The following is a 27,371-nucleotide window of genomic DNA, read 5'->3' as shown; positions in this document are numbered from 1 at the left end:
ATCCCTATTCATACATAAATCGGAATTCACAACTAATTTAATTTGGGTGTATTTTATATCGTACGTGTTGTTGTTTGAATGCAAGGTGAAGATAACGAACAGTGATCAATCTCATAACTCCTATAAGCAATACAAAATAGAAAGTTGGGCAAACACGGACCCCTGGACACACCAGAGGTGGGATCAGGTGCCTAGGAGGAGTAAGCATCCCCTGTTGACCGGTCACACCCGCCGTGAGCCCTATATCCTGATCAGGTAAATTGAGTTATCCGCAGTCAAAATCAGTGTGCCAAGAACGGCTTAACAATCGGTATGAAACACGTCAGACAACATTTGACCCCATGAACGGAATAGATTAGGCATTATTGCGAAAGTTTGAATTTCGTTATGTGAGAATATACAATTTTACAGTGTGGAATAAACTTCGTGGGACAGAGATTACAGCAACTTGTTTACGAATTGCCAGGAACCCCCTAAATAGCCATCATTGTCTAGGGGGTTATGTCTGATCCTACTGTAGCGAATCGTTAGAGTATTCTAGGATTTGATTTTGATTAGATTGACCTTTGAACGTCTTGTTCAAAGAATATTTTTCAATCTTCATTCCCATGAACATTGTTGCCCCCATATTATGTACCCTAAAGGGTATAACTTGATATACCAGGAGGAGTACCAGTAGACACCCCCTGTCGACCCATCACATTCGAAGAAAACCACACATACATCTTCACAAAACAATAACTCATGTACATTTTAACAAATATTCTTACCTAACAATTACATATAATGTTACCCAAGGAGCACACCCAAGCAGTCAATTACATTTTCCGTCATTTTTTTCTCTATAAAAGATAAGACCATAAAACTCATTAACGTCCCAAAAATGTTCAACATTGGTATCATATTTGATTCCTGACTCATTTATATCATGTCCTTATTCCTTATAATCTTTCCTTTTATCGCTCAATAATGAACATCACATTGTTCAGCATGCCTAACCTGCCTGTCATCATGGTATACACAATCCATGTCACGATTAAACAAAATCACATTCCTTTCTTGGACGAAAGTTTGAGATTTGGTTTCAAAATCCACATTTCGCATGGTATAGCGTCTAAAAGTAATTACATGTTTAAAATTGAAATTCTAAATCTACGAAGGAAAAACGAAAAGTTTCAAACAGACAATTTATCAATTACTTTATTAGTATTCATTTAGTGAGATTTGAAAACACCGTATTTATAATATCAAAGTTGAATTGTTTTCTATATAGAATTCCAATTGTTTAATTGCAGCTCTGGTTCTACCTTATATTTGTATCGTGCGAACAAAAAAATAACTAATTGCAATTAATAATCGAAATAAAGACCTTTTGTCAGTGGGTTTTTCCCCAGAACATACGCTAAATGACGTTAAACATGAGAACGAGGGTTACGACGAGTGTGATCGGTCGATAGGGAATGCTTACTCCTCCTAGGTACCTGATCCCACCTCTGGTGTATCCGGGGATCTATGCTTGTCGAATTTTTTATGTTGTTTTCCTTAATGTAGTTATGAGATTAATCACTGTTCGTTATCTTCACCTTTCATGTAGACTCAATCTAGGACAGCCATATGTATAGTGTAGTATACACGGTTTCATATGTAGTGTGCTCGATCGTATTTTGAAAAAGCGAGAGATTGCCAAAGAAATAATCATTTGAAAAGAACAGCAATGACGAAGCTCATGCGAAATATTCAAATGAATTCAAATGGGAAAGAAGTAGATATAAGGGAACTGAACACACGAAAGTCCAGCAATGCGATGAAATCGTTAACAAAATTCTCTGCTCTGTTAATGAAAAGACATTAGGTAATAAACCCACAGTAGTGTTTCTATTTCCTCTCATTAGCTAAGTATGCAACGGAGAGAGAGAGAGAGAGAGAGAGAGAGAGAGAGAGAGAGAGAGAGAGATCAATTTCCCTGAATGTAATTTTTTTTTTAATTTTTAACAATTATGTTTTTTGGCGGATTACATCAATTTCCTTTGGTTGAATTTTTCGCATTGATATTTCATGATTCAAAATCAACATCCTTTGTACGAACTTGCAGCAAAATAGACCTAGATTTAAAAGTAACTGAAACCCAAAATGTCTTTAATGTTGACATGACTGACAAGAAACAATTCTGAACAAACAAAATGTGTTTTCTGAACAAGTACAAATTCTGAAAGTGCATTGAATATTCAGATGCAAACGTTTTGATATGACCAATTATGAGACCCAGAAAAAAAAACGAAATAAAAGGATTGTTTTCTTACATGTAAACTCGTACATGTATCGTACAGTGGAATAAGCGTTACCAGTAATGCAATAAAAGCTGTCTAATTTATTGTTTGATTTTCCAGCTAACAGTTTTTTTTTATCTAGTATGAAATGTAAAACTTATACTGTACCAATTTTGATGCACCAGATGCGCATTTTTTTCAAATAATGTCTCTTCAGTGATCCTCAACCGAAATGTTTGAAATCCGAAATAACAATAAACTTGTAAGAGTTATTTTAGGGAAAAACCTGGAGTCAAATTCGTCTAAGGATAAGAGCTATGCATGAGGGAGATAATCCTTTATTTTGAAATGAATTTCTAAATTTTACCACAGCAATTAAACATACATCCATATTTTCAAGCTAATAACGAAGTACTTAACTACTGGGATGCAGAGACCCTCGGGGACTAACAGTCCACCAGCAGAGGTCTCGACCCAGGGGTCAAAATGTAAAACTTATACGGTACCAATTTTAATGCACCAGATGCGCATTTTGACAAATAATCTCAATCATTTCACACATGTTCATCATCTCTATACAAATGAGAAAACTAGTTTTTCTAATTATTTACAAGAAGCAATGGATTGGTTAGGTAAGGACATGAGAATATCATTCAACAATGGTAAGGCTAATGTTTGATCACTTTTATCTTGTTAATGGGGGTTATGTCTTTCCTCAGTTGAATTAGAATTTATTCAATTTTTACGAACTTGGGCCATACTTTAATTTAGGTATACTTTGCCAATCAACATAAAAATTAATTCATAGCAGTGTGATTTTAGTGGTTCTACAATAAAAGCTACTGTCGGGAATAAGAACATCATTACATATCTACTTGTATTTTAGCCAATACAAACTATTTGGGTTTTTAAGTAGTTAATCCCAATACCAAACATTTCTTAGAAGCTACGTAGAATATTTATAGATTCCGAGACTTTGTTTACAGCTATTTACAATAATGTATGTGTTGTCCGCAACATGAGAATCTTTTTATGATTACCATTAGCTATGCGGTAAATCTTTATGTTAGTTACAATGCATTCGCTAAAATTTCTGCATATATAAAATATAAGGAGACAGACTCTACAACCATTCTCAATATTAAAAACCTCTGAAATATCATCCCCCTGGTTAACTGTAGGTGTTATATTTCTGTACAAAATGACCTATTTACTGATAGATGGACCAAAATTGAAAAAAATATATTGTTTCTTGTCTAAAATTTCCTGATAATGTAGCATACGCTTTTTCAAAATCATTAAGTAGTAATGGACCAGGGATTTATTCTTCAGTATATTACATTGTCATATATCAACATTGTGTTTTCGGATAGGGACCCATTTTGATCATAATTAATTACTTTATCGAGGTGTTTGTTTAACAAATTTGAATGTAATAGACCAACATGCAAGGTGAAGATAACGAACAGTGATCAATCTCATAACTCCTACAAGCAATACAAAATAGATAGTTGGGCAAACACGGACCCCTGGACACACCAGAGGTGGGATCAGGTGCCTAGGAGGAGTAGGCATCCCCCGTTGACCGGTCACACCCGCCGTGAGCCCCATATCCTGATCAGGTAAACGGAGTTATCCGCAGTCAAAATCAGTGTGCCAAGAACGGCTTGAACCTTCCAAGAACATGCGATTCTATAAAATGTTTTACCAACTACGTCGGTAGTATTTTTATATGATGTTTTGCTTGTCACACTTTGATAACAATGTAATAACGCCATGTCTTTGTGTGATAGGCATACCATAACACTTCTCAATCCATGCATTTTAATATTGTTTTTTAGAGAGTACTGCTCGTTCTAATCTGCTTTGCTCATAGCCGAATTGCATGTTTCTGTATATTTTTATTTCCTGCTGTTAATTCGCTTTTGGTTCCAAATGCAATAAGCGATTGATTTTTCTACTCCAATAGCTTTTCCATCTCTGATTTGTGTTCTTTCAACATTTTCTGAATCATTGCTGATATGATACTTTTCAGATAATCATTTTTCACTGGTTCGCTGATACTTTCCCTGAATTGATTTTTAATCTGATACGATGTTTACAATGCATGATCTTGGACGGTTTCTTCCCATACTTTGGTTTTGTATTTATAGGAGATTTAGCAGGAGATTTTAACGAGATGGACAACACTACCTGCATTGTATATATTAAGGGCGTTCGAGTAGTGTTCACATATAAGGTGGCAGAAATTTAGATAATCATCAAATCGTTGTTTCATGAATCGCATTATAGCATTTAGACTGCTTTATTTTACATGTATGTACATGTATCACACCTTCAGATTGTCTTCCAGAATAAAGTTACGAACACAAAGAAACTTCCGTGATCCATAACTCGTAGACTTGTGTATCGAATCAGGGGAAAAATAAAAAACCGTTTGCAGGTGATAATGGAATATTGCCTCATAAATATGGGAAGTTGGCGATAGCGAAACTGAAATCATTCCGTTTGTCATATAGTTCAGTTGTTAGTTTGACAATTCATTCGATACACAAGAGCTTATTTTGTGTATAATCAGTTTTAAATCAAAGAAGGCTACTGAAAAACAAGTTGAGGTTACAGGGGTTTATTTTAAAGTCAGGATTTGCCAATTTTAGGATCGTTAAAATGATATGATTTGGCAATTCAACCTATTAATGAGTGAAATATTATCTGACGTATTTCATACCGATTGTTAGGTCGTTCATGACACACTGATTTTAAATACGAATTACTCCGTTTACCTGATCTAGATGTTGAACTCATGGTAGGTGTGACCGGTCGACAGGGAATGCTTACTCCTCTTAAGCACCTGATCCCTCCTCTGGTGTATCCAGGGGTCTGTATTTGCCTTATTCTTTATTTGGTTTTCCTTATAGGAGTTGTAAGATTTATCAGTGTTCGTTATCTTCACCTTTCATTCTGCATTTTCCCTGAAACTTGCCAGAAATAAACTGCAATTTTTTGCATATCCTAGGATATTAAAACAAATAAACTAAAGACAAAGGAATGTTATAATTATGAAAAGAAAGACGTTGAAAGAAACAATCATACAATATTAGCGACCGTATAGTGAATCAACAATTGAAACATCCAAAAGTAATGTCAGCGTGGACAAGGGTAAACCAGCTAGTGATAACAACTATATGAAGATGAATCAAACAAAAGAGAGCATAGCTCATCTAACAATAACATAATCTCTATATCAAAGCTCGGCATACAAATAGTGGAAGAAACGATGAATAAAAAAGAACTCCGACCCGCTGGCACTGTAGAAACAAGAAAGATATGAAAGAAAGTATATTCTATACAAGAGGTCCAAGGACCACATCGCTCACCTGAGTCACCTTAATGGCTCATATTTAACGATTTTCCCTATATATTTGTATGGAAAACTTTGATCCCCCTTGTGACCCCATCCTACCCCTGGGGACCATGATTTTTAACAAACTGCAATGTGAAATATGTCGGAAATCTTTCATGTAATTATCAGCTTTTCTGGCTCAGTGGTTCTTGAGAAGATTATAAAAAAACTTGGGTGTTTTAAAATATTTACTGACAGTTCAATGACTTCTAAAGGAACTGCCTAACACGCCAGTAAAAAACAACAACGTTGCAGAAAGTCATGTCGTCATATCGTAAACACTTGACGTCAACTTTACCGCTTGATTTCTCGATAACGTCACAATACACTTAAGGGTGGTTTTCGCTTGACGGTGATCATATATTTGTATAAAGAACTTTGATCACCTATTGTGGCCCCACCCAACCCCAATATGCCATGATTTTAACAAACTTGAATCCGCATTATGTCAGGAAGCGTTCATGTAAATCTCAGCTTTCCTTACTCAGTGGTTCTTGAGAAGAATATTTTTAAAGATTTATCCTATATATTTTATGTAAAACTTTGATCCTCTATTGTGGCCCCATCCAACCCCAGGGGGGCATGATTTGTACAAACGTGAATCTGAATTATGTGAGGTAGCTTTCATGTAAATTTTAGCTTTTCTGGCCCAGTGGTTCTTGAGAAGATTATTAAATGATCCCACCCTATTTTTGCATTTTGTGATCATCTCCCCTTTGAAAGGGACATGATCCTTCATTTGGACAAACTTGAATGCCCTTTACCAAAGGATTTTTGTGGCAAGTTTGGTTGAAATTGACTCAGCGGTTCTTGAGAAGTCGAAAATGTGAAAAGTTTACGACGACGCCGATGACGATAGACAAAGGATAAATTTTGATCAGAAAAGCCCACTTGAACCTTTGGCTCAGGTGTGCTAAAAATGAAAAAAAAAAAACAACAACCGGAAACGGGGCACAAGAATACTGAAAGAATAATGAAAGTGTAGTTAAAGACTCCGACATGACGAAATTTATTCAATGAAAAGGTTCAACAATGGGAGACCTAATGTACTCAGGAGTCGTAGACTAAATTATAACAAATAAATCAAGCGCTGTCATAGTGACATCAAAATTAGGTTCTGGAGATTCAGAGCAAAAACAAAACTTAAGTTGAAGTTTCAGGCATTAACGTTCATATAGACAGCAATAACAAAAGGAAGGACATTCTAACAAATTATGGTTTATATTGTTGATAGTTTAATTTATATGTCTGTAAATTCATTTACTTCGATATGTTCTTTTGATCAGTGCTTTTTCCTCAAGCTTTACATGTCTTTCCATTTGCATTGCAAATTATTTCTGTCATATTCTTCGTTTGATTTTTAATAAAACATTGGAAAATATGTATTGCTGTCATCTAAGATTATATGTGTCATCAGAAGAAAATAACGTCTCCATATGGATGAAAAAATTCGAGATGGACGTTCAACAATATACAATCAATCCAACAATAACATTAATTTAGTTTGGAAAGGTGAAGATAACGAGCAGTGACCAATCTCATAACTCATAGCAATACAAAGTAGATATTTGGGCATCATGTATTCCTGGATATACCAGAAATGGGATTAAGTACTTAGGAGTAAAAGTGTAAACGTGTAAAAGTGTATTGGTGTTAAAAATTGAAATGACGTTGAGATGTTGACATTGGATACATTGACATTTCAACGAGTAGGTTGATGATATGTCGAATCGGGTTGCGGAGATTGCAACTTATTTAAAAATAAATGACTTGTAGGTTTCAAAATCCTACTCTGGACGGGAAAATACAAATATGGGTCGCATTTGAATGTTGTTGTTTTTTTTGCTCCGCCTTTATGAAAAATCTGTAATCAGTGAAGCAATCAATGAATCAATAAAATAATAAATATATCAATCAAAACAATATATCATCCAATCAACCAATACAACAATCAATCAATCAAATAGATAAAACAATCAATCAATGAATCAATCCGTCAGCAAATCAATCATGCAATCATTTTGACTTTAAGAGATATTCAATACTCATGCTTCAAAAATACCACCGTTGTAACAGTGTTTCATTAAAGTAAATGCGCGATGAAGATAACGAACAGTGATCAATCTCATCACTCCTAAAAGCAATACAAAATAGAGAGTTGGGCAAACACAGATCCCTAGATATACCAGAGGTATGGTCAGGTGCCTGGGGGGGGGGGGGGTGAGCATCCCCAGTTGACCGGTCACACGCGCCGTAAACCCTATATCTAGATCAGGTAAACGGAGATATCCGTAGTCAAAATCAGTTTGTCAAGAATGGTCTAACAATCGGTATAAAACACACAACAGAATTTGACCCAATGATAGGTTGTATTGGCAAACTTGATCGCTTTAACGACCATAGAATTTGCGAAATACTGACTTCCAACGAGACTGTTCGAACCCCTGCATCATCAACTTGTTTGTCAGTAGCTTGCTTCGATTTAAAAACTGACCATTAGTAGAACAAGCTCTTGCGTATTGAATCATTTGAGAGACATAAACACCATATACAGGTAATAATGGAATATTGCTACATAAATATGGGAAGTTGTCGATGTAGAAGCTTAAATTATCCCGTTTGTCATAAAGTTGAGTTATTAGTTTGTCGTTAAGAGGGACATGGTTACGATTTAAGCCGAACATTTTCAATCCCCCCATTTTTAATGTTTTGATTTCATACCTAAGGTATTTTTAATGGTTAGCAAAGATTTGAATGTCAGTTGTCAAGTGACAAAAGAGATACAGAGCTCACAATTCTTTGTTATGCAAACAAGGCTTGTGCCACGTTTTTGTTTACATAGGTTAACTATACAAGTAGAAGTTCGTTTTTAAAGCAGATTTTTTTAATTCACGAGTTCATTCTGAAGACAATTATTGTTTGGCACATCTCATTTCTTTTTAACATACTAATCCCGATTAAGTCATCTATATGTAAATAAAAGCATGGCACGAACCTTGTTTAAATTTCAAAGAATTATGAGTGCTGTATCTCGCTTTTAATTCAAAAACTAATATTCAAATTTTGGTTGACCATTAGAAATACTTTAGTTAAGCATTGTAAACAATAAGAATAGAAAAGTTGAAAATTTTCAGGTTAAGTCCTGTCCATGTCCCTTTAATATCTACTTTCAATAAAATATCTAAGTATGAAGCAGAATTGGACGACTCTGTGTTGTCTTTTATTTCGAGTTTACTGGGATTTATCGAATCGATTGATTGATTGATTGATGTTTTCCGTCACACTCAACGATTTTTTTTTCAGTTATCTGGTGGCGCCCAGATTTTATTGGTGGAAGAGAGAACCCAGAGACAAGTATCATTGTTAATAGATAATACGTCATCAATATATCTAAATGTCGACTTGAAGGCCACAGGAAGACTTTTTTCTTCTCACATATATGTTTTTAAATCAATTCTGCTTCATAGGAATATAAAGATAGTTCAGCTAACAAAGGAGGACGATTTGTGCCATCTGGGATTCCAATAGGCTATTGGAAGACCTGATAACCAAAGACCTCGAAGATATTTCAATGAGGATCTCCAGCCTGTTTTTTATTTCAATAAATGTATATCTCAGAATGTGTTCATACTGTCATCTGTTGTTTTCTGATGGACTTAAATGTAGGACACACTGGGATGTTGGACGTCCAGGTCCATTTCTCTATGTATTTTTGAATAAAAGGAAGCTGGTACGTAATCCTGACGGATCCTCCGGAAGGCGAAGTACTCTTCCTCCATCGTGTGAATCCTCTCTCCTCCTTCGTTCCTGAAATCGAAATATAAGACAAGAAATAGTGAAATCAAATGCACTTTAGGTGCGATACAAGTGTTTCCATTAATATAAGTGCCTCTATGTAAATCATGTCAAAATTAGAAGCTGTGATCCTTACCCGGAATAGTATTATCCAGAAAACAAGCGAAGACCCCGGCTACAAACATGTGAGTTCCCAACAGTACCCGGATGATCTGATCTGCTATTGCGTTACCTGAGCAAAAGTGTAAGTGTAAGTATTTGTGATATATTGTACATAAGAGGACATACATTGTAAGTTTAATGTGCACATCATTGTGAATATACAGGTCATAATAAATAACATCTCTACACTACATGCAACTGCTTAAAAAGTAAGCATCATCCATAGTTGTTAAAGGTCTCGATATCCATTGTATATTATCGGTATGGATGTATGAAATAAACGAATGTACATCCGACTGTTAGCCCCTTTTCGTTCATTATTTTGTCTCTATAATTCAAAGTTTAGCTATTTGGACGTTACTTATGTTCAAATTTGGCTGGTACACGTTGAGTAATGTGGACGGGTTTTTACCTGTGTTGATATCTGAATGGTTTACGGTGAGCCATGTTGGCAGGGTTTGTCCAACACAGATGGACACTCCCACTACAAAGATATTTCTTGGCGACGACATATCGACAAACTGGAGGTTCGACAGTCCGACAGTCATAATCATGCCTGCATATCAAATTGAGAATTGTACATAGTTTCTTGTCATGGTAGAACTGGATCCAATATACTGATTTAATGTCACACGAAACAATTCACCTACTGCGATGACCAATATACTATTCAAATGTTACGTGAACTAAACAATCTAAAACTGGTTCCAATATAGTAACAAGACGTCACGTGAAACAATTCACATAGTATGGGGTCCAATGTAAATGTATTACCTAAATATCACATATAGCAATCTATCTAGAACTAGTTCCAGTATGAACATTTGAAGATAACAAACGCTGGTCAGTCTCTAAGGTCCTATAGATAATACAATATTAAGAGTAGGGAAAACACGGGACCTGAAATACCACGCGTGGGGGCATGTGACTGGGGGTTGTGAAGTATTTTCTGTTGGCCGGTCACATCCGCCTTGGTCCCAATACCTTTATAGGGTAAATAAAGTAATACCGACCAATTATCACGCGATACTAGATCTTATATACTAACCAAATGTTACGTGAAACAATCCACCTAGAATTGGGTCGGGAATAGTAACGAAAAGAGCTGAAACTTTTCCCAGACATCCTAATATGAGGAAAATTAATCCAGCGATGAAAGTCACCCTCCTACTTCCAACCTAGAATTATAGTTACGGTGAAAATACAACGCTAACAGCGAAACATAACAACAAAATGGTGTTTTCTTGATCTCAGTAGGAATGTCGTTATTATACTCGTGTAATGCTTATAGCTGCAATGTTTTCACTATATGATGTAGTGCCAATGCTGGAACCCCACAATCCACAGAAGAAGCAACCCAAACCCTCCACCGCGACTCCTGAAAAAAATTACACTGTATGATTACTCTCTTTATGATTTTCTAAAATTCCAATTGTTAAGTTTATTGAATTGTATTTACAAAGTAAAAACCAATATTTCTGAATACATGAGGATGACAAGTCTCATCACCCCTGTTTATTGCGTGCGAAGGAGGCACTTCTGCCCCTGATTGCAAAGCGCATGCGTAGTAATCTCCAATTGATTCCAACACTGACGATATAGTCCCTACAAGTATTCCACACACTCCTGCTAAACTCACCGTTGGCCATCCAAACTGACCTAAAAATGTACGTTTGATTTGATAAGGTTTTTTTTTTATCTTGCAATATGTGATAAATGGATGATTAGTAGATAGATAATGAATTAATTGTTATGTATACTTGTATTTCATAAACGTAAAACCCATCAACCAAAATTGTCATCAAAAGAGTTTTTGTCATCAAGTTACGGAGTTAAACACACATACCTTTATAAAATAAATATTGTATTTCTGTATTGATAAATAGAAATATTTTAACCCTCACAAGCTTCGAGCACAAGATCTATAAATAGGAAGTTGAATAATCTCATCCACTAGGTTGATAATTATAAGTAATGAATTTCGAACGGAAAAATAAAATAGCGAATAGTGATCAATCTCAGAAGTCCTAAAAAGAATAAAAAAAAAAACAAAATAGAAAATACACGGACCTCTGCACATACCAGAGGTGGGAGCAAGTGACCAGGAGTAATAAGCATCCCTTGTCAACCGGTTACAACCGATCTAAGCCTTATATTTCGATCGGGTAAAGGGAATAATCCGTAGTCAAAATGCAATGAATGGGTATGAAGCATTTCGGAAATATATTTCTACTTTTACTTTTGCATTAAAAACCTACTTCCATTTAAAACAGTGTGAAGATGTGTTAATTTTTAAATTATCTTAAATATGGAAAGTAAGTCTATAACCTAATACACGACCGCCGCAATATTGTCATCACGCGACACTTGGCACTGACGTAGTGACAATGCAGTAATCTGATCTCTGCTAGCAAATTACCACAATCAGAGTTTTGTATGCTTTTAAACTGTATTTCATAAAATGAGTAAGCCGGTGAACTATACCTATCTGGAAAACAATGAATAGACATTAAGGATGCAGATTCAGAAAAAAATGTTTTACTGTAGATAAACGGTTTTCATAGGAGTGAATCTTTAGCTTACCATATGATTACTGATCATCTATTGCTAATTTTTGGAAATGGACAGGAGCATTTGATATCTCGCAGTAGTTACTAATTACATGGTACCTAAATGAAACAGAAGATCCGCCTCTTATGTGTCAGGAAGTTCGTGTCTCCCAAGCTCTTAAATTTGTATTCCCTGTGCAATTTATGAGATTGATCACTGCTCGGTATCTGTTCTTCACTTGTTACGGGCGTTTCGACAGTCTCGTTTGAAATCATCATTTCTCAAATTTATGGTCATTTTAAAGGTCTTGTTTGCAATTGGGTTTGATTTGTTACAAACAAATTATTGGGTTATTCTTTAGATGCTGATTTTAACTGCATGTTACTCCATTTGCGTGATAAAGATATGGCGCTCGCAGCTACTGTAGTATGTTTACAGGGGACGTTTACTCTTAGGCACCTGATCACACTTCCGGCGTGTTCCGGTTCCGTATTTGTCCCACACGTAATCTTCCACTCGATGGCATTGACGAAACTAATAAATATTTGTTATCGTCCTTTTAGGTAAATCGTCTGAATGGAATAAGAAGTCCGGAAGCTATTTAATGTTTCTATTCTCCCGTAAAAACTCCTGTAATTTTATGCTGACCTTTCAACATTTTACACTACCATTCCGCATGATAAATTAAAGACTATACTTTTTGACATCATAAACACAGTTGCTTCGTCAACAAAAACAGAAATGTTCATATCTACTGATCAGTCATCCAAAAGTTATTTTGTTTAACATCACTCCAATTCCACTCACAAGTACTCAAGAGTTGGAAAATATATATAATGGATTTCCTCATTAACAATATTTTCGTAGTCTTTGTTGATCGAATCCTCCATTAGTATGATGATATTCCCATGGACAGGATTTGTGCTTCTTCATCAGCGTTTTTTATATTCGTATGAAGCAGCCTTTAATAAAAAAGCTTCTGTATAAGAAGGAAAAATTTTGATGTGGCCTTCAATTCGACATCTAGATGCAAGGTGAAGATAACGAACAGTGATCAATCTCATAACTCTTACAAGCAATACAAAATAGATATTTGGGCAAACACGGAAACCTGGAAACACCAAAGGTGGGGTCAGGTGTCTAGGCGGAGCAAGCATCCCCTTTTGACCGGTCACACCACCGTGATCCCTATATCCTGATCAGGTAAACGGAGTTATCCGATATACGACAACGTTTACTCTATTAACAATAATCATTTTCATTCATATGTTAATTAAATATATCCATGTGAACTTGAGATGAAAAACTTAGATATTTATTCAAAATTGATATTAACGGTAAACTAGCAACTCGACTTGGTAATAAACAGGATTATTTCAGTTTCTCCATTGTCAACGTCATATATCTATGTAGAATTTTCCATTATCACTTGCATATGGTGCTTATATATCTCAACTGCTTCGATACACAAGTGCTTGTTCAGGGTATGATCTTTTCTAAATCGAGGCAGGGTACTGAAAAACAAGTTGATGTTACAGCGGTTTCAACAGCCTCGTTTAAAGTCAGCATTTCGCAAATTCTATTGTCGTTGTAATGATCTAATTTGCCAATACAACATATCATCGGGTCAAATGCTGTTGGATGTGTTTCATATCGATTTTTATGCCGTTCTTGACACGCTGATTTTGACTACGGAATACTTCGTTTACATATGGTTCTCCGCGGATGTGACCGATCGATAGGTGATGCTTACTTCTAATAGGCACCTGATTACACCCCTGATATGTCCAGGGGTCGTGTTTTGCCTTGTTTTTATTTATTATACGTGTTACATATATGAGATTAATCAGTGTTTGTTATCTTCAGCTATCACGATTTTATGTTGCATGAAACTGTGATAAAGGTAGTAGGTTGAAATTATGTGAGTGGTTATAAGAAACGATTAAACCAGAAACATAATAACGTGTTTGACTACCTTTATTGTTGCCACAGTTTCAGATTTTCCAAGCACCAACCTAACTGGTGATGAAAGATACTATCAAAATTGCAGATTCAGCTATCTTGTTGACGTCATCGAATATCCGTGTTGATTTCACTTCGTCTCCCATCACTCATGCATCCATTAACACTAATCTAGTTGTTCTCATGAATACTTTTTAAAATTTACTGTCCACCCAAATCATTCATTATTGGAACGGAACCCTTCTGAATTTAAATATATTATTACGTTAACCTCACTGTCACAGCAAAAGTATGGAACAAATGTGCGTGGAAGGGATTCATTGATGGGACAAATCGCCTTTGGTACTCCTTCCGTACCCAATAAAATCATTTGATTAGATATTAGTGTAAATGGACCCAAACGCAATGAACGATGCCGAAAAAATAACCGAACATAAAGCTATGATAGTAAACCAGTTGTAAACTCCAGTACTGGTATTTGACGATGTCTTCTCTGGAAAACTGTCATTTTGCATTACATATGACAATTGAATTCTATATATAATGTGCACGTATTTCACAGAATAACCACAGTCCCCAACTCAATGTTTGTGGTATGATCATTGTAATTTTATACGATTTTCACAATATTCAAAGTTTCCTATATTGAGTTTTAGATACTTGTTACTGACATTTAACAAAACACAATGTATGTCATTCACCTCCACGTAAAACACACTCAGTACTGTAATTTGAAAACTTAAAAAAAAACCGTCTGATGAGTGATGAATCTTTAAAAAAATATCCAAAAAGGGTTTGTCTTAAAGCTCTGTATAAAAATCAGAAGTATTGTTTAAAACTTTGAAATATTATCGTCTGTCCATAATAGGTGAAGATAAGGAACAGTGATCAATTTGATAACTTATATAAGCAAACAGAATCAAGAGTAGGGCAAACACGAACCCCTACTTATACCAGAGGTGATATTAGGGGTGCCTAGGAGGAGTAAACAGTCACAATGGAAATTGAAGATAACAAACAGTGATCAATCGTGAAAATCTCATAAATATTACAAAACTAAGAGTGAGGGCAACAAGAACCCCTGGACATGCCATAAGTGGAATTAAGGGTATAGGGAGAATAAGCATTCCGCTGTGGTGTGCCCTCTTCCTTGATCAGGCAAATGGAGCAATTGGTAGTCAAAAACAGAATGCAAAACAGCCTAACAATTGATGTGAAGTACCCCAGACGTCAGTGTACCTAATGAAGGGTCGTGTTTTCAATTAAATCATTATAACGACCAAACACTTTGCGAAATGCTGATTTGAAAGGAAACTGTTAAAACCTATATGTATCAACATATTGTCAATACTTTGTCCCAGTTAGAAATTGATCATACGCAGAACATCCTCTCGCGTACCAAATCAGTTGAAGGACATCAACAGCATATGTATATTCTTTTCTTTTTCTGTCACTTCCCATGCACAATCTTTCTACCTGGATAAGGAAATTTAAACCAGTTTGTTTTCCATAGAACTGCTGTTTTGATGTCTGTTCTCGCTCCATACCCCCAACCATCTTTTTCTTCAGTAAGAATCCCGGAGGTAGTTAGCGCAAAACAAAGAAGCCAGCTCAATCCTATTGATAAAATAACCTAGATGAAAGAATAAGATCATTTATATACAAAACACAATCAATTGGAAACATCAGTAAATCGTTCAATTGAGAACAGTTGATATAGCAGATATTGATCAATCTCATAATTCCTATAGATAATACATAATTGAGCGTAGAACAAACACAGACACCTGGACACACCAGAGGTAGGGGTCAGTATTTGGGAGAAGTATGCATTTATACTGCAAAGTATGTATGACAAAATTGCATTCATTTACAGTCGTTCTTTAATCCAAATTTTCGAACATGTCTTCTTAAAACTTCCGATCATTTACGACAAATATGAATTCTTGAATAATTATGCATATAAATAACTAATATGTTATTGATAGTAATGAATTTTACACTTACTGGAAATATTTGTAACTTATAGCAAGGATTTATCAATGCTTGAAATCTCTGTACGTCATGCAATGATTTTATTAATTATTCCTCTTATCATATTCAAGATTGATCAGTCATTTCCATGAACCATATACATTTACGGGGAATGAATTTAATCACTGCAACATAGTTCTGCAATTTTATTAATTCTCTACTTACTGGGAAGATCTGTAAGATTTTCCATCTCTTTAAATATTGAGAGAACACGGTGAGGAATACGATTACTCTGCAAGAGAGAGAGAGAGAGAGAGAGAGAGAACATAACGTGTGCATAATTCAGACTATACATGTATCAGCAATTCGATATACACCTACTTGCAATAATCAATTAACCAAATTCTTGAATAAATGACAGCAATCTCAAGGTTAACTTTCTTTCACTGTAGGTTAGTGTTGGTTTACCTTCTAGGGTTATGTATGGTCGTTTGATGGTTGAGCAAACTAGCTTTTTTAAGACTGAAGGTTTAACATTGTTGTAGCAGTTCAGTACTTCATGACGTTAGACGTCGGAGACGTAAAATTATGATATTGCAATGAAATCATATTATTTACCAATATTAGTGTATCAATAATACATATCGGCATTAGTCTATCAATGACACCTACACACATTAGTGAATCAATAACACACACGATTCTGTAATACTAAACAAAACTTACGATGCAGCAATATACCATTGCTGGCTTGCATACGAAGACGCTATAGGAAACACAGATAGTCCGATTGATGACGTCACGGCACATATTGTGATCGGTCCAATAAAACGCAGTAAGAATCCAACCATTCCTGTCAATCCTAAGAGTATTTGGAAACTAGAGGCCACCATTATAGAACCAGACACCTAAATGGAAATTTCTCATCCATGTTTAAATCACATGCACACTTCTCACACTCTTTTTATCTATCTCCTCATCCCATATTTTTCTCTTTCTTAATTTACCTCCAAATTTTTCCTTTCATCATACTCCTACCGTACTCCTTACCTCCCTTTTCTGCCCCAGTCACCCCTTCCTGTTAACTTCTCTAACATTCAGTAGGTGGTACATGTAAATTTGTTTTTGATTGAAATGCACAATTCATATCAAAACAAACAACAGTGAAAATGTATCAATATTTGAATTTATGAGAGGTATTCTTACAACTTGCATGATCTTTCTGGACTAAAATTCAGCAAGAGATATCGCAATGATGACATGAAGATAACTATTATTGATCAACATCATAATTCCTATAAAGAATGCAAATTTAAGGTTAGGACAAGTACAAACTCTTGGACATACCGCAGTTATGAGCTCGATTACCATTCGTTATCGTCACCTTTCGTGTGGATTATTATTTAAGCATCTTTAATTCAAAATTTTCCTAGTAAATGATATAGTCAATATTGAGGACAAGACGTGAAGATTATAACAAGTAAATTTATTTTTGATATTTCAACGATTTTGCATAAGTATATTCTATTTTTTTATCAAGTTAAAACTTAAACGCACTTACATTCAGGGTATAATCTAAACGTTTGTTAGTTTTGAAACCCCTTCTGCAATTCAATCTGGAATAAAATCTTTTCACCAAAGATTGATTTTATCTTCATCGCCCCCAACCATGTGCCATATTGTTCTACAATGACTTGATATCCTATGTGAATTCCGAATGACCACGAGGGCACGAACAATATGAGAAAATGAATGCTTTGTCAAAAAGGAATGATTTGAGATGCGAACGAAACGGTTTGGTTTGGGAACGAACGCGTTAAACTGGGAATCGACCGCCGAACGATTTAAATGGAACGGTTTGGTGTGGAAACGGAACTATTCTACTCGAGATTGGAAGGTAACGGAAATATCTACCTGGTGTAGTAGTACGCTTAAGAGTTTGTATTATTTCATGTTATAATAATAGTGACTCATACAACTTACCACATTAAGCCGACTCTTCCACATGGCCCTGTGTTCTTCACTTCCAATTTCAGGTAAATCTATAGTTCCTGTGCTATTTTCCATTTCTGCATATTTTGAACGTAAATAAACGGCGAGCTCGTTTACATGGTGTTTTACATGTAAAGATAATGAATAATGATTAATCTTATAAATCCTGAAATGAATACACAATTAGGAGTAGGGGAAACATAGAGCCCTGGATACCCAAAATGTGAGGTCATGTGCCCAGGAGACGTAAACATACTCTGTTGACCAGTCTTAACCGATGTGTGCCCTATACCTTGATCAGATAAACGAAACAATCCATACTCACAATAGGAATGAATAGAATGGTTTAACAATTGGTGTGAAATTTAGTTAAACATAAAATGAAATTTCAAATAAGTACATTCTGTTATTTCCTGTGTCTTGACTAAATTTTGATTTGATTTCCAAACGTTTAGGACAATGCATCGACAAATGCTATAAGTAAAGTACAGATATGTCTCATCGGCTGCATAAATTGAAATGTTAATAGAGCGGCGCGACATCATTGCGTGAATTAGTTGAAGTTACATTTCTTGAATGAAAACGTAGAGTTGCTGTCTTTGGTGTTTTAGAATAGTGTAAATTAAAGCCCTTTTCAAACCTCTTGTACAATTTCGTTAGTATGCATGGAAATATCATTTACCCCACCTCTGACATATTAGCTGGGATATCGTGAATAGTGATTGGCTCATTACGGTCACGTGAAGACGTGGGATATTCTATCCCATGTCACCGTCAAAATCTATACCAGGCTTCCTTGCAAGTTATCTTTTTTTTTGCATTTGTCAACAATAATGGCGGCCAAACGTTTTGCAAGTTTGGCAGCAGACAAGATCAAAGAAAAGAAATTAATGATTAACCCCAAAGAAACTATTAGAAGCAATCAGAAGGCAGCTCGTTTATTAAAGGCATACTTAGGATATCCCAATCAAAATCAAAATTTCGAAGAATTTGATGCCGTTCCCCTGAACGAAGTACTTTCCCATTTCTACATGAATGTATGAAAACGTGATGGAGAATTGTACAAGGCCACAACGTTTGAAAACATGAGGCATGCGATCATTAGGTACCCATACAATAGGAAATTTGACACAACAAAAGATGACGAGTTTCGCGATGCAAATGTGTCATTCATGGCTGCCCTGACTGAGCTAAAACAGATAGGGAAAGGTAGTGTACAACATCATCCTGTTATTAACGAGAGTGACCGTCAAAAACTGTACGAGTCGAGGAACATGAGTCCCCAAACCCCGTATGGACTTTTCAATAAAGCTCAATTTGATGTAAGGCTATACTTTTGCCGACGATATGTAGGGAACATGAATATTTTGTCAAAATCAACGTTCGGGGTCTTACAAGAACCAAAATCAGGACTGAAATATGTGGCGAAATGTACAGACGAATTAACTAAAAACCATAGAGGTAACCACAGGGAAAACACCCCTGGTGTGATACCAGGATCCCCGGGATCTCGATTCTGTCCGGTAAGATCTTTTGAAAAGTTTATTAGCAAACTCCATCCCAGCTGCTCAAGTTTATGGCAAAGACCAAGGGATTCGTGTAACGATGATGATGAAACTTGGTACTGTAACGTGCGATTGGGTGAGAAAAAACTAGCATCATTCATGTCCAAACTAAGCCAGGACACAAATCTTTCACAAATCTATACCCACCATTCAATAAGGGCCACTGGTGCTACAATTTTGACTAAATGTTTGTTTAATCCATCACAAATAATGGCCGTGACTGGACATAAATCAGTGCAGTCTCTCACATGAAAATCATACTGGGTATATTTGCACTGATGTATACATATAATGGTTTGATGTTTGTCCATGTAAAAGTCCGTTTAAATACAGTCGTCTTTGAACAAGGCATATTTATGTTATGGTGTTGTCTGTAGTTCTGGTATGCAATAGCCTCATGCATATTATCATAATAGGTCATCGGTGGGTAAATTCGGCTTCGCCTCGTCCGGTATAAAACTTAGTGACATGGTGTCATCCCATACCAGGTCACTAGATGACTAGGTAACTAATAATCTCTACTTAGTGATAATAGGACGAGCAAAAGTATAATATGTCGATATTAGATAGCTACATGATCAGCATTGGTCGTTTTAAGGGCATAGGATACCCCTACAAAATGTTATAGAATTTTCCGTAAAATGTTTTAATTTTGCTAAAGTATCATATTTACTACATACCTTTTCTTTCAAACTACCATTATCATACATTATTTACAAATCTTTACGTAAGAATTCAATGGAAAACAGTGTCCAAAATTTGTAATCCATGACAAACATATTTTTATTTGTTGCATTGCATGTATTAATGACCGACTTACATTGTTCTTTGATTTCATGATAGAGAATCCCACTTATACATTACAAATTCTGTCTTCATTTGATGGGTCCAAAATCTTGAGTATCCAATGACTTTAAGACACATACATCCTGGACCTAGTGCTTGTAGTTATGTCCTTGACCTCACACTTCTAGTTAATTTATATAGATATCGTTGACTTAGTACCTTTAGATATGTCATGGAAAGGACATCTCCATTCCGGCTGTGACATCAATGCAAACACCGGCACCATAAACGCGGAAGTTGCTCCCTGTACTATCGGCAGCCTATCAACAGAACGTCCACGATCAATGCCAATATTTAGGAGTCTCAAGTACGTTCAATATTTGGATCAACGTGCAATAAACATTCATGACGTTTTGCGCCGCAAGTAGTTGTTTATCAGAAATTTATTCATGGAATCAATGCTCGAAATGTGAATGCCTCCTGTAATCCAAATTATATGGCCTGTTTACCTTTAGTGATTAACAAAGAAAGTGAAAATCCCACCCTTGTAGCTTTATCTCATTATTATATCGAGTATGTGGATTATGGAAAAATTGGATTAAAAATGTTTTAAATGTAACATGTACCTTTTGCTGTTAAAAACTAGTACATACCGTATGCCTATAGTTGATTGTGCCATAGTAGAGAGTCCAATTGTAAAAAATGTTGTTCCAATCAATTCCGAAAGACCAACCGTGTCGCCATTCATACACAAAGCCTTGTGAAGAAGAATAGGCATAGAGATGATACCTGCTGTCGCCGTCAAGGCTTGCTGAAACACATGAAATACATGAAGACATATTAAATTTCCAGACATCTCATTCAAATAAACAGACTTTTGAATTCGTACAATGCATGTTGCATTTCTACGATGATTTAAGGGAAGGGTCGACAAGGAACTATGGATATACCAGAGTAGGTCAGGTGCCTCGGTAGAGTAAGCTTGATACTCATGGTAGTTTTGATCGGTCGACCGGGAATTCGTACTCCTCCTCCTCGACACCCGAATCCCATCTTGTATATTCAGGATAGAATGTTTGCGCTACTTGTAATTTTCTATTCATTACACGAATTATTAGATTGTTCACTGTTCGTTATCTTCACCTTACCCTGTTAAGTCTGTAATTAGTTTGGAGTATCTACACACAGACATAGGGGGGGTATTTGTTGATCTGTAGACATATTATGATATTGGTGCAAGGTGAAGATAATGAACAGTGATCAATTTCATAAATCCTATAAGCAATACAAAATAGATAGTGGGCAAACACAGACCCCTGGACACACCAGGGGTGGGGTCAGGTGCCTAGGAGGAGTAAGCATCCCCTGTTGACTGGCCACACACGCCGCGAGCCCCACTTCCTGATTAGGTAAACGGATTATCTGCAGTCAAAATCAATGTGCCAAGAACGGCTTAACAATCGGTATGAAACACGTCAGACAGCATTTGACCCAATGTATCATAATATGTCACCAATATCATGTTTTTATTCCGAATTGTGGATCAGCTGTGTAGAAGGAGAAGACAACGAAGAGTGATCAATCTCATAACTCCTACAAGGAATACAAGAGAAAGTGTTCGGCAAATGTGTAAGCATAGCAATGACAAAGTCTATGAATGAAATCAGTCAACTTCTTTACAATGACTACATATCTTTTCATGCATTTTGTAATGATAAGCCGACAGAAAACAATCCCGCTCGTATACACTTCTTTTTATTGACATAGTATACTTACTTGGAATCCAAGGAAAAGACATAGATACCATGGCGGGACGTCCTCAACAGAATAGAACAGTCTATTTGATTGGCTGATTTCGTCCGTGTTTAAAAATATTTCAGCGTCACTCTGATTGGCTCCTGGTATTTTGCGTTCATTGCTGTCATGTCCTTGACTATCCTTTGGTAAAATCCTAGAATAAACATTTTTTCAATTATTCCACGCAAAGAAGAAATGGTACACTGTACACTCATCTTCCACTGTATACACTTACAGGAAATCAGAATTTTGAAAATACATAAGGTTATGAAGTGCAGGTGTCGTCCTGGCATGGTTTTCATGAAGTGTGTCATTATATTTACCTTCTACCGTCATTTGTGTCGTACTATTTCATCAAGTAGTTCTGTATTTATACACACATTGTTTACAACTCCAGCATATTCATGACAAAATGTCACTCATTACAATTTTGTACAGATATCACAGAAACACCCCCCCCCCCCAGAAAATAAAAATATTGTATATTATATCGTATAGGGCAAAGGAGTATAATAACAAGGGCAGCAAGCTCTAATGGTAGCACAGGTGTAAGAGAAAAATGACCCTCATACAAAAATATTCCTCGTAAAGATATATAAACACAATGGCTAGTAAAGAAACACAATTAATGAAGACGTTTCAACTATACAAAGACATTTGCAATAGTGGGAGAAAATATGCGCACCTAGATGGTAAGACAATTCTTTTTAATTTTAGTTTTAGAAAATCTCTCGGAATAATTTACATTTTTAATACAGTCTGTATTTTTCTTTCAATGTGTTTCAAAGATTTCATTCTTTGCTTCGGCTACTTCCACATCTTTAAGCTTCATAATTATATTGATTTAAAGGAAGGAGTATTCATAAGACTAGTAGGAAATATCACCTATTCGAATAAGTAATGTCAGGTATTTGCATAAGTCACTTCATTTATTCAGGCAATACCACTCATTCGAATAAATTATATCACAAAAGACAATAGATAACATGTCCGTGGGGATCCTGGTTAGTATAGGTCATCAGAGTATAAGGACAACTCACCCCCAAGACAACTCGCCCCCTCTTCTGAACAACTCGCCTCTTCTCTTGAGACAACTCGCTCCCTCTCTTGAGATAACTCGCCCTTTCATACCATACATGCTTACAATTATTATTTTTGGTTTAAATCCAAGAGATATATTAGCAAAAATTAATTAATACATTGTAGATAGTGTATACATCACAGACAAAACGACATGTTCATATAAAACATCGAGCTTTGTGTCATTTTATGGAGGACGACATATTTCAGTGAAAATCCGGTGTTTGGGTTCAGTAAATTCATCATCACTTTTATGTAAAATATATAATTACAGCAGAAGGTTTGGTAGGGAGAGTATTAGCTTGATCATCAGCTGACGTTCATGTATATAAATTATGAGATTGATCACTGTTCGTTATCTTCACCTTGCATGAACAATCTGCGTCTGTTGTAAAATCTGATTGCTCGATTTCCCCCAAGCTGTTATGTATCTACTTTAAACGATAAGGTGCTTACCATCAGAGTACTTTTCACATTGAAATCGCCGCGTAAAATGAATCAGTAAAACAAAGCTGTAATAAAATTTCCAAAATGGGAATTTTATGATTTTTCAACGAGAATTAGTTGAGAAACGTATAAAAAGATAATCACATGTATCAGAATAGTCATGCTTCACATTTACACTTAATAATGTAGTAGATATGTACATACTGCATCGCAAAACACACACACCTCCCCCCAATTTTCTCAATATTGGAGATATTTAATCAGTTAACTGAAGATCAGTAATTATAATGATCCCAGTCAATTGAATTTATAAAAAATATATCATTTTTTTTTTAAAAATGCACTAATTAAATTTGTGTATCATTCTGTTACAATTCAACATTCGTGTTAAAATATGAAATGAAAAGACGTATCTTTAAACGGTTAAATGTGTAAATTTCTATACAATTACACACACATATACAAAAGAGAAATAAAGTGTGATAATATATCTATATACATATATAATATTTGGGGCGAGTTGTCTGAAGAGAAGGGATGACTTGTCCTGAGGGAGGGCAAGTTGTCCTGAGAGGGGGCGAGATGTCCCAAAGAGGGGGCGAGTTGTCTTGAGGGCGAGTTGTCTTGGGTGCGAGTTATCCAGCTTTCGTCCTGAGTACCCCTTGCTTGTCATGAGAGGCGACTAAATGTGACGTTCCTTTGAATGAGATCGCAAAAATCGATGCTCCATGTCACAGCGGTTGTGGCATGATAAAGATCCCTCCCTGCTCAAAGGCCATAAACGTCAAGCATAGGCCTAAATTTCGCAGTGCTTCACCGACAATGGTGTCGTCTTTAGTTTGAATGAAAAATGCTTGCGTGGACGTTAAACAAAATACGACAATAAATATCAAAACGGTGTTTCATAGAATAAAATATAACTACAAATAATAGGTAGATCTATAAGATGAAGATTATGGATTAAGAAATGAATGCGTAGGTGCTTTTTATGATGGTAGTATATAAATGATGAAGACAAGGACTGGTTTGCGTAATTTACAAGGTACTAAATATTCATTCCTCATCTTTTGTAAAATGAAAAGAAATATACGAATTGTTATGAATATGGATTTTGTTATTTTTAGCGACAAAACGCAGGTAGATGAAAAAGTAAATATAACAAACAATAATTTACAAAAGAGTGTCAATACAGAAGAGTGAGCAAACTACGATAAGGTAAAGATAAAATACAGATATCAATTATATAATTCATTTAAAGAATATAAAATTAAGAGTGGAGCAAATACAGACCCTCTGACACACCAAAAGGTGGGATCAGGAGACTAGAATTGTAAAAATCTCTTGTTGACTGGATCATAAGCCCTATATCTTTATCAAATACAGGTAAACAGACACACAACTAGAACTTCTACCGAATACAGATTACTGTCGATTTCTCGACGGATTATAATTACCACATCACAGCGTATAGAAAGCAAATGCCTATATTTTTAGAGAAAGTCGGATGAAACGTGGTACAAGATCAACATTTATGATTCATAAAACTGCCGCGGATCCAAAAAAAATAGACATGAAAAGATGAGCATTATACGCGCCGGATCCAGACAATTGACATGATATAAAAAGTGATAAGTCGGAGTACAATGAAATTTTACGAAACAAGGATCATGGAAGAATAAAAAAAAATATCGCTGTACTTGCCTTTCATTTTCAAGCGTCTCTGTTTCCATGACCTAAACCGACAGTGTCACTATAGCTGCAATACTGACAAAACACTTCATAATTCAGCATGAAGTTAATATTCGTATTCACAGTCACGAATAAAGGTAAGTATGTGTAAAATCAGAATAACTTAATACGTGACATTATCTTTGAGTAAGATTTTGACAACGAGAAATAAACAGAAAGGGTTTATTGTTGTCGTATTGACGCGACTTGGATCTATTTGATGGTGCAGAAGTTTCAACGGTCTCGTTTAAATTTTATTATCTGTTTTATATTCCTTATGGGATCTATGAGATTGATCATTGTTCGTTATCTTAACCTTTCACCTATAAACGTGTTCGTCTTCACCACAGCTTGGTGTCCTTATGCTGGTGATGGTGTGTTTAAAATGTCTATTTCAAACTCAGATAAAAATTGAACATGAATAGAGTGTAAAATATCCCAACACAGATGTGCCCAGGGATTCGTGTTTGTGCTCTCCTTAATTTTGTATTCTCTGTAGGATTTCTGAGATTTATCACTGTTCGTGATCTCCATTTGACTTATCAGTGTAACGAACATGGCTGATGTGAGCAAAATCATTATCAAATTAGTATGAATTGATTGAGCCTTTATTATGCTTATTATTTCAATAATGGGATATATCAAATCGACACATCAATCGAAGTGACATTTTCATTCATGTGTCGATTCATTACATCCTAGTGAACTCCAATCAAATACACGATAGAATCTGATCCATACCTAGATATTTTATTGTGCATATATGTTACAGTAACCTAAAAACTCCTCAACTTTATGACAAACATGATTACTTCAGCTTCTCCTTCGTTGACTTCCCATATTTATGTAACATCACCTGCATATGGTGTTTACGTTACTCAGCTGATACACAAGACCTTTTTCTGTTTATGATCAGTTTTAAAGTAGAGAGAGGCTACTGAAAAATAAGTTGATGTTACGGGGGTCAACAGTCTCGTTTAATGTCATCAATTCGCAGATAGTTTGGTCGTTATAACTATCGAATTTACCAACACAACCTCTTATTTGGTCAAATGCTGCCTGACGTGTTGCATGCCAATTCCTAAACCCTTATTAATAGCTGGAAACTAGCTATATGTTAATTTGTGTTATTCTGAATAAATAAAGGCTATTATTATAAGCATTATTTTGAATAAATTGATGCAGGCTACATACAAACAAGTTGATGATGTAGGGGTTTCAACAGTCTCGTTTAAAATCAGCATTCTGCAAATTATATGGCCATTATAATGATCTACATGCAGTATGCGAAAACAATTTACCATTGGGTCAAATACTGTCTGACGTATTTCGTACCGATTGTTAGGCCGTTCTTGCCACATTGATTTTGACTACGGATGGCTCCGATTACCTGATCAAGATATAGGGCGCGGGTAATACATGATGTCCTAAACACCTGATCTCACCTCTGGTATATCCAGAGGTTCTTGTTTACCCCATTCTTTATTTTGTATTGCTTATAGGAGTTGTGAGATTGATCACTGTTCGTTATCTTCACCTTTCACACTAACTATAGGACGGCCTGGCATGTCTTTATGGACTTTCGGCAGTAAACAAAATTTTACTGGTCAACAGCCGCTATGGCAAAGCATTTCCAAAACGTGGTCACCGATCTCATTCTTCTACACTTTCTAGAGATTTCCGTTGATCTTAGTAGAAAATTCGTTGGTGTGGTAAGACAGGAAATTTTTATCATACGGTCGTCCGAGAGTTGTCTGTCCGAGAGTTGTCTGTTAAACCCTTGTCTTTGTCCAGAACAACAACAGCAGAACATTTTGTTTGCCTGTTTAATGACAATAATGATTTGAAAGCCAAAAACGATAC

The 27,371-nt window shown here is 35.7% G+C and overlaps 1 protein-coding gene across 2 annotated transcripts; it reads right to left on the bottom strand.

Annotated features, from left to right (window-relative positions):
* Positions 1–9,236: 9,236 nt before the first annotated feature.
* On the bottom strand, positions 9,237–25,589 carry LOC125674362 (solute carrier family 23 member 1-like). Of its 2 annotated transcripts, XM_048911495.2 has the most exons (14): positions 25,482–25,589; positions 22,233–22,407; positions 21,110–21,267; positions 20,676–20,776; positions 18,097–18,182; positions 16,840–17,021; positions 16,339–16,405; positions 15,616–15,772; positions 11,137–11,286; positions 10,902–11,005; positions 10,676–10,805; positions 10,040–10,183; positions 9,602–9,697; positions 9,237–9,477 (listed from the first exon to the last, which is right to left on the bottom strand). In XM_048911495.2, the coding sequence occupies exons 1-14, from the start codon at positions 25,508–25,510 to the stop codon at positions 9,296–9,298; spliced, it is 1,761 nt and encodes a 586-aa protein (XP_048767452.2). In that variant the 5' UTR covers positions 25,511–25,589; the 3' UTR covers positions 9,237–9,295. The 2 variants fall into 2 exon arrangements, with proteins under 2 accessions (XP_048767452.2, XP_056016271.1); XM_056160296.1 differs by lacking the exons at positions 22,233–22,407; positions 25,482–25,589 and adding an exon at positions 21,407–21,526.
* Positions 25,590–27,371: the final 1,782 nt, after the last annotated feature.

The sequence above is a fragment of the Ostrea edulis genome, chromosome 3 (genome assembly GCF_947568905.1).
Source record: "Ostrea edulis chromosome 3, xbOstEdul1.1, whole genome shotgun sequence".
Classification (NCBI taxonomy): domain Eukaryota; kingdom Metazoa; phylum Mollusca; class Bivalvia; order Ostreida; family Ostreidae; genus Ostrea; species Ostrea edulis.
Note: the sequence above shows the minus strand (reverse complement) of the source record. Positions and strands in the feature narration are given on the sequence as shown.

Coding starts and splice junctions, on each gene's coding strand:
- LOC125674362 (XM_048911495.2), bottom strand. CDS start 25,510: ATGGAAACAGAGACGCTTGAAAATGAAAG. Junction 18,183..20,675: donor TTTCCATGACATATCTAAAG/GTACTAAGTCAA, acceptor CAAAATATGCAG/AAATGGAAAATAGCACAGGA. Junction 11,006..11,136: donor TTCGCACGCAATAAACAGGG/GTGATGAGACTT, acceptor AATTTTTTTCAG/GAGTCGCGGTGGAGGGTTTG.